At 33.5% G+C, this 9,321-nt stretch overlaps 1 protein-coding gene across 1 annotated transcript; it reads left to right on the forward strand.

The window, feature by feature from the left end:
- The first annotated feature begins 2,613 nt into the window (after window positions 1-2,613).
- On the forward strand, window positions 2,614-3,408 carry LOC118479108 (uncharacterized oxidoreductase TM_0325-like). Its single transcript, XM_035973739.1, has one exon. It carries the CDS (start codon window positions 2,614-2,616, stop codon window positions 3,406-3,408), a length of 795 nt encoding a protein of 264 aa, XP_035829632.1.
- Window positions 3,409-9,321: the final 5,913 nt, after the last annotated feature.

Below are 9,321 nucleotides of genomic sequence, written 5' to 3' on the forward strand. Positions count from 1 at the left end.
CAAAGTTCCCCATTCATTTATGGAAAATATATTATGAGTAAAATAGTTCTGGAAATAAGAAATATCTCGAAACGATTTATAGGTACACAGGCACTATCAAATGTATCCTTTGCTATAGAGAAAGGCACTGTACATGCGGTAATAGGTGAAAATGGAGCAGGTAAATCAACTCTAATGAATATAGTTGGAGGTGAAATTCAACAAGATTTTGGTGAAACCATTCTTAATGGGGAAGTAGTTAATATTTCATCTCCAATTGTAGCCCGTTCCATGGGAATTGCGATGGTTTATCAAGAGATAAACCTTGTTCCAAATCTGTCAATAGCAGAAAATATTTTCCTTGGACATAAAGAGATGTACAGGTTTAATTGTTTTGTAAATCGTAAGAAGTTAATAGACAAAGCTTCAGAATTTGCTTTAAAAGTTGGACTTCTTGTATCGGTCACTACTCATGTATTAAAGCTGTCAACTGCAGAAAAACAATTAGTTGAAATAGTTAGAGCAATCGCTTTAGATTGTGAAGTTATCATCATGGATGAACCTAATTCTGGGTTGACTCCAAATGAGAGTGAACGAATGTTTGAGATTATTGAAACATTACGTAATGAAGGAACTACGATAATATATGTTTCCCATAAATTAGATGAAGTACTGCGAATTAGTGATAGAATAACAATTCTACGAGACGGTTTTCATATCGAGACTCTCAAAAAGTCAGTTGCAACTGAAAAGCAATTAATTACTGGCATGGTTGGGAGAGAAGTTGAAATAAATGAGATTGATAAGAAAGAAATAAATTTAGAAACACCAGTTGTTTTAAAAACTGAGAATTTGAGTTTAGGTAATGTTGTAAAAAATGTAACTATTAGCTTACAGAAAGGAGAGATTCTAGGTCTAGCTGGTCTTCCAGGAGCAGGTCGGGAAGAGTTTCTTCGTACGATTTATGGATTACATAAAAAAACATCTGGAAATGTTTATATTGATGGTGAAATTGTTTCTCTAATTTCACCTAATAAAATGATAAAAAAAGGACTTGGTTTTTCAGGTGCAGATAGACGTGCAGAAAGTATTATTCCTGAAATGAGTGTTGGTAATAATATTGTTATAGGAAACTTAAAAAAAGTTAATTATCTTGGCTGGCTTAAGCAAACAAAAAAGAACAAGTATGTAAAAAAATATATTAATAGATTTAAAATAAAAACATCTGGAATAGAAAATCAAATAAAAAAACTTTCTGGTGGAAATCAGCAAAAAGCAGTTTTAGCACGGTGGAATTATTCGGATTGTCGTGTCATGTTGCTAGAAGAGCCAACTCGTGGAATTGATATTGCCGCAAAGAATGAGATTTACACTTTAATTGGAGAATTTTCAAAAAGAGATATAAGCATAATAATTCTATCATCTGAACTTCCTGAACTCGTAGCAATTTGCCATAGAGTTGTTGTCTTCAATCAGGGGGGAATCAGTGGAATAGTTGAAGGTCAAGAAATTTCTCAAGAGAGAATAATGTCTTTGGCTGTGGAACCAAGGGGGAAAATGAATCAATGGAATATAGGATGAATTTATAAATGAAGATATCTTTTCATCATGTTAAGAAATTATATTATTCTCGAGAATTTGGAGTTTTTTTAGCGCTCATTTTTCTTTTTTGCATATTAAGTTTCCTTTCACCTGTATTTCTTCAGGGTAGAAACTTGTTGAATGTAGGGCGTCAGATTGCTTTTACAGGAATTATTGCTGTTGGTATGACATTTGTTATTATTAACAGAGAAATCGACTTGTCTGTAGGATCCATCTTTGCTTTGGGAGGGATTGTTACAGGAAAATTTTTATTATTAGGACTGAGTCTACCATTGGCATTGTTAGCAGGTTTACTAGTTGGAGGACTAATTGGAGCATTAAATGGGCTGTTGTCTACTTATGGTAAGCTACCTTCATTTATTGTAACTCTAGGTATGCTTAGTGTCACACGAGGAACAGCTTTGCTTATTTCTAATGGATATCCTGTTACTCTCAATGAAAGATCTTTAAATGAAATTTCTCTGAGAACTTTCTCTGTACTTGGTCAAGGTCGTTTGTTTAATATATTTCCAATGCAGTTGGTCTTGTTCATTATAGTATCTGTTCTTGGTGGAATATTGTTAAAATATACAGTATTTGGTTTTAATTCTTATGCTACAGGTGGAAATAGAAAAGCTGCTATTGCCTCAGGTGTAAGAGTAAATAGAGTAGTATTATTGAGTTTCATTATGGTAGGAGTGTTAAGTTCTTTTGCTGGGATTTTAAATCTTAGTTTTCTACAGAACATACAAGCTAATGCAGGTGTTGGCATGGAGCTTGATGTTATTGCAGCAGTCATTATTGGAGGTACAAGTTTATTTGGAGGATTAGGCTCAATTGTTGGTACTGTAATAGGAGTTCTATTGATAGGTTTATTAAGAAATGGATTAGTTTTATTAGGAATATCCCCTTTTATTCAGGAAGTGATCATCGGGTTAGTAATTATTATTGCTGTAGGAGTAAACCAATGGATACAAAAAAAATAAATAAGTGTGTCTAAATTATTTTTATATTGACTAAGAATTAATTGAAAAAAATAATGGAGGTTATTTTATGTGTTTAAAAGGAAAAGTAATGATTATTACTGGTTCAGGAAGAGGAATTGGTAAAGCATGTGCTATTGATGCAGCTTCAGAAGGAGCAAAAGTTGTAATAGCTGAGATTTCTGAAGAAATGGGATCATCAGTTGTCAATGAAATAAAAGAAATAGGGGGAGAAGCAGATTTTGTTCAGACTGATGTTTCAAATTTAGTTGAATTGAGTGCAGCAATAAAATTTGCTGCTGAAAGATATGGACGATTAGATATTATATTAAGCAATGCTGCAATAGTTATAAACAAACTTGCTCATGAACATACAGAAGCTGACTGGGAATCTCTTATGGCAGTAAATGCAAAATCTTATTTTTTTGGAGCAATATATGCCATTGAACAATTTCGTAAACAGGGAGGAGGAGGTGTTATTTTAAATACCGCTTCAATAGACGCTTTGCAAGGAGATTATGCTTTATCATTATACTCAATGGCTAAGGGTGCTATAGCACAATTAACCCGTTGTATAGCAGTAGAATATGCACGCGAAAATATCAGAGTATTATCTGTCAGTCCAGGTGTAACTCGTACAGAGATGCAAATGGCTGTTATCAATGAAAGTGCTGATCCAGAGAGGAGATTGAAAGAGAGAAATGTTCGTATACCAGCTGGTCGAATGGTCGAGCCTTATGAAATAGCTAAAGTAGTTAGTTTCTTAGCTAGTGATGCGGCTTCAGGAATGACAGGAACAATGGTTGCTGTTGATTTGGGACTAAGTTCTTCTTGGGATTTTCCTTCAGAGGCTACCAAAACTTAAAAATATGTACAAATAAACAAGTGAAATTATTTCATTCATGCTTTGAATACAAGAGGAGGAGATATGGAAAAGATAAAGAGAGCAACAAAGCTTGCTCATGCTGAAGGTCCAACTGTATTACCAGATGGAAGAGTTGTATATTGTCATTGTTACCATGGATCACTTGGAGTTTGGTCACCAAATGGTTCTGTCAGCGAGTTTGCCAAAGTTGGTGGAGGTCCCAATGGAACAGTTCTTGGAAGTGACAATCATGTATATGTCGCTAATAATGGTGGAGCTGTAGGTCCGTTTCGCTCAAAAGATTTTGGGCCAGGATTTATTCAGAAAGTTTCTTTTGATGGAAATTCAAAAATTGTTGCTAAAGAAGTGAATGGTCACAAATTAAATATGCCTAATGACCTAGTCTTTGGAAAAGATGGTCGACTATATTTTACTGATCCAGGTAGGTGGGATGCAGAGAATCGACCGGATCCAGGAAATATTTTTGTTTTAAATCAAGATGGTACTGGTGAATTGTTAATAGATGTTGGAAATAATTATCCAAATGGGATTGTAGCTGAAGAAGATGGCAGTATTGTTTGGGTTGAAACATATACACATATGGTTAGACGTTTAACTACTGATGGCAATATAGAAGATATCACAAAACTTCCTGAAAACGCATGGCCTGATGGATTAGCTATTTCAGAAAATGGAGACTTATATATATCTACACTTTCTTCTGGTGGAATTCATATAGTATCGCGTGATGGTAAATCAACAAATTTTATAGACCTTGAGGGAACAGTTCTATCAAATATAGTCTTTGAAGAAAATAAAGTCTTTGTAACTGATATGGGTGGACCAGCAGGTGTAACTGATTATGCCGTTGAAACTGGGATACTTTGGGAACTTGTTGGTATGCCAAAAGGTATGCCTATGTTTCGAGGAGAAATTTCAGAGTTATAGACTTGTGGAGAAAATATACTATATTTGATCCCTGCATATATTAATTATTACATATACTCGAGTAATTAGAAGAAAGATAATTTCGGAATGGTTCTCTCTTTGTAGCTTACATGTATTAATTTTACTCGTTTGGGAAATAGAATATATTCATTTGTCCTTTTATGTACAGGAGTAAAAAGCAGGAGCTATGAAGATAGGTATAATTGCAGATGATATAACCGGTTTACATGCAATTGGAGGAATATTCGTTTCTTTTGGGTTTAAGTTTACTACTTTGATAAAAGAAGTAAACTACACGGGTGAGAATGTCATTTTAGGTATCGACACTAATACGAGAAGAAAAGATATAAAGGAAGGGGAAATATCAGCTAAGGTCGTTGAAGCTGTAAATATATTAAAGGACAAAGAAGTTGATTTTATTTTTAAGCAAACAGATTCATCAGGGTATGGTCATATTGCAATGGAAAGTATTGCATTAGCTGAGTGTCTTAATCAGCATATAATTTATTATGCTCCGGCTTGTCCTTCAAAAAATAGGATGACTATAAATGGATTTCAGTATCTGTATGATACGAACCCGAGTCACAATGGTATTAATTTATATAACCTTTGGAAAGATTTCCCAGAATGGTCTGTTTCTTCTAAAGCTATTGAAGGACACTCATTAGTAAATTTTCATGAAAATAAATCTGTCTACATTCTTGATGCACAAACTGATGATGAACTAGATAGTTTAATATCAATTGCAAGTCAGAGAAATAGTAATTTTATAGTGGGTAGTGTGGGATTGGCCTATGCGCTCGCAAGAAGATTATGGTTAAAAAACCTAGAATTTATTCATCCACTATTATTAGTTATGGGTAGTTTTCGGACTTCTGCAAGAAAACAACTTGCTTTCATAGATAAGGAGAAATTCAAACGATTTAGTGTTAGACTAGATGAATTTGAAGAAGATAACGTTTCTCAAAGTATAATTGAATGTATAGAATCAAAAAAATCTTGTGTCATCTTCACAGAACAATCTCATCCAGTTAAAACCAGTGTCCATTTGAAATTGACAAAATTATTACTCAGAGTATTACGTAATATTCATCATGGAGTTGGTCATCTCATAAATGGATATGTTGTTATTGGAGGTACAACAACAGAGATTCTTTTGAGAGATGTTTTAGATATCCAATATCTAGAGATTAAAAAAAAGATTTCCGAAGCTAATATAGGTTCTTTGGCATTTACAAAAAATAACTGCATACCAGTTGTAACTCAAGCTGGAGCATGGGGACAGATTGACAGCATTGTTAAAGGTCTACTTTGGATTTCTTCGCAAAAATTTGATAAAAAGGATGAAAATGAAATTTATTGAGATAGTTAAAGCTTATGCATAAAGTAATTATAGGAATCACTATGGGCGATCCAGCTGGTATTGGGCCAGAAGTCGTAACAAAAATGCTCGCAACAAGGCAACCAAATGATGATCATAAATTTATTATTATTGGAGATAGCGAGGTAGTTCGTAAGAAAGTAAGACAATTAAAACTTAGAACAGGTGTTTCTGTTGTCAGAAATAATATAGCTAAAGAAATTTTTTATCCAGGAAAATTAGTTGTATATGATACAGGTACTGTTGCAGCAAAAACTATAAAACCAGGTGAAAAAAGCAAATTAACTGGAGAAGCTTCAATGCTTTATAATCGGGAGGGAGCTTCTTTAGCATTGTCAGGAGAAATAGATGGTTTGCTTACCGCTCCTGTTACAAAACAGAGTGTGAAAATGGCAGGGTATAACTTCCCAGGGCAAGCAGAATATTTTGCTTATCTCTCTGGCGAACTAGAATTCACAACTATATTAATTTACAGAAATTTTGTCTCAGCATTATTTACAACACATTTACCTTTGGTTGATGCTTGTAGAAAAATAAAAAAACAATCATTGATTAGATATTTTGAATATCTTCACAACAAGCGGTTTGATTTTGGTAAACCTGATTTATCTATTGGAGTTGCATCTTTGAACCCTCATAGTGGGGATGGTGGTATGATGGGAATGGAAGAAATAGATGAAATAATTCCTGCTGTTAAGGAAGCTCGTGAATATGGGATAAATGTTAGTGGCCCATATCCTGTTAATGGAATTATTTCTCCTCCTTATAATGGACGAAATTTTGATTTAGTTGTAGCACTGTATCATGATCAAGTTGTTTCTAGAATGAATATGCAGGAAACTACTACTTGGACATTTGGGTTGCCATTTATCAGGACATCCGTTGGTCATGGATCAGCGCTCGATATAGCTGGTAAGGGGATTGCTGATACAAAGGCAATTACAATTTCACTTGAACATACCATCCAATTAGCAATAGATAAAAAAAGAATAAATTCTAACAGAGAAAATGTATTGTCCGGAGGTTTGAATGAAAAATAATATTAGAAAATTTCTAGAGAAAATACAATTAAAAAAAAATAAAACAATAATATTGTTGAGTGATGCTGAGAAGCTTATTTATGCACATGCTTGCTACCCTTTAGAATATAAGTGGTTATTACAAGGTAAGTACAAATATCTTCCAAGCGCTATTATTATGCCTTCCTCAACTGATGAAACCAGTAATATTATGAAATTGGCAACTGAGTTTAAAGTGGCTACTACTCCCTATGGGGGAGGATCAGGGATAGTTGGTGGAAGTATCCCTGATTCCGGTGAAGTGTTTATTGATTTAAAACGTTTAAATAAATTAAACATAAACAAGATAAATGGCACTGCTCTTGTTGGAAGTGGAATGCCAGGGGCTATGCTTGAAGATTGTCTAGCAGAGGAAGGCTTTACTACGGGTCAATTTCCTCAGTCCTTCCAAAGTGCATCAATTGGTGGAATGGTAGCTACCCGAGCGGTAGGTACTTTTTCTACTAAATTTGGCAAAATGGATGATATGGTTAATTCTTTAGAAGTTGTTTTACCGAACGGAGAAATCTATCGAAGTCATTCAACCCCTAAAGCTTCTTCTGGCCCTAATCTTGATGAATTATTTCTGGGTAGCGAGGGTGTTTACGGTCTTGTTACTGCTGTAGAAATAAAAATTTATCCAAAAGCTGAGAAGAAATATTTCGAAGCTTTTACCTTCCCATCTACAGAGAAAGGATTGGAAACTATAAGACAATTTGTTCAGTTAAATATTAAACCAGCAGTAGTTCGTTTGTATGATGAAGAAGAAAGCAAAAAAAAAATACAACAATATCATTTCGAAAAGGGTTCTTCGCTTCTGATCGTTGGTTATGATGGTCTGGAAGAACAAATTCACTTGGAAAGAAAATACATTAAAAAATTTTGCGAATCCAATGAAGGTTCATATAAAGGGACACGACCAGGCCTAGACTGGTACAAAACACGGTTTTCAACCAAGAAAATGTTAGACTATGATGCCAAAAAAGGTGGAACTGCAGATGCAATTGAAGTTGCAGCACCATGGGACTGCATTATAAATGTGTGGAGAGAAATGCGAAAAGCGCTTGAACCTTTATGCGAGAGTGTAGATTGTCATTTTTCCCACGTTTATCATACAGGTGCAAGTGTTTATGTTATTTTTCACTCTAAAACAAATGGGGATGATTATGATGGTGAGATTCGTTATAAGAAATGCATTGATATTGCAATTAAAACAAGCATAAAACACGGAGGAAACATTTCGCATCACCATGGAGTTGGTAAGGCAAAGGCTGAATTTATGAATCAGGAACATGGGGATACAGGTCACTCATTAATGAAGACAATTAAATCAATTATTGATCCTAATGAAATCTTAAACAAAGGAGTTCTAGGTTTATGAATCAACTATTAATGTCAGACTATGAGGATAAATTAAATTCACAAGTAATTCATATGGATCAAGCAGTTTGTTATAATCCAGAGTTTCGAGCTACAAAAATGATGCATGACTATCCATCTAGAAAGATGCAAATAGCAAGAGCTCTATTTAAAAATGAGCTTAAACCTAATGAAGAAATAGTTCAAATAATATTTCAATCTATTCTTTCAAGACAAGGAGAACGTTGGCAAAATTTTGAAGAATCTTCTGAAGATTATACAGATTTACAATTTTTAATTAGGAATCACTTATTGCAATCAGGATTCGGTAATAAAGTAGTCGTAAATCTCAATCGTGAATTAAATAAACATGAAGGGCATATACTACCTGTTAATGAATTGGAACGGTTATGGAAAAGCGAAATTTCATTAAATAAATTTAGTAAGGTAGCATTATTATTGGATGATTATACTGCATTTTATTCAGTAGGTAGTGTTAATAAATTAGCTAATTATTTCAAAAAAGTTTCTATGAAATTTCACGATAGTTTTTCAACTACCTTTTTAGGATTCGAGTATTTTGTCTATGGTTTACTTGATGAAGGGAAGGAGCAGTTATTGTCAATTGTTAATCAATTAAAGAAAAACAATATTCAAGAAGTATGGACTTTATCAGGTGTAGCTTTTTATATGCTGAAATCGATGACTAAGAAATTAGGAATTGAGATTCCATTCAATGTAAAATATTTACTGAATGAAATAAATGAATGGAAAATCAATATACCTTCTTATGTTTATGCAGGAAGTTTTAACCTGAGATATTTGATGAATGGAGAAAGACTTAATAAGAAAATTTATAACAATTATGAGCATTTATGTAACAATTCAACCGAGTTTCTTCCGATTTATTTTGCTGATAAAAGGATAAATAAATTGAATATTTGGCAAAAACCATTATCTGCAGAGTATTGGTTAACGCTGTTTGATTCAAAATTTCTTTCTAAGATTACTAATGATGCAATCCATGATATTCATCATGTCAAACCCAAACAACTGATTGTTTTAGAACCGACTGCCTATACTTTGTTAAAAAAAGAATTTAAAGATATCCCTGTAAAATACTACTTCGACTGTATTTAAGGCTTAAATATTTACAATAATTTCTCT

This window comes from Aplysia californica, unplaced genomic scaffold, assembly GCF_000002075.1.
Source record: "Aplysia californica isolate F4 #8 unplaced genomic scaffold, AplCal3.0 scaffold02291, whole genome shotgun sequence".
Taxonomy (NCBI): Eukaryota; Metazoa; Mollusca; class Gastropoda; order Aplysiida; family Aplysiidae; genus Aplysia; species Aplysia californica.

What these genes read in the sequence shown, in the direction of transcription:
- LOC118479108 (XM_035973739.1), top strand. Translation starts at nt 2,614, where the DNA reads ATGTGTTTAAAAGGAAAAGTAATGATTATTACTGGTTCAGGAAGAGGA.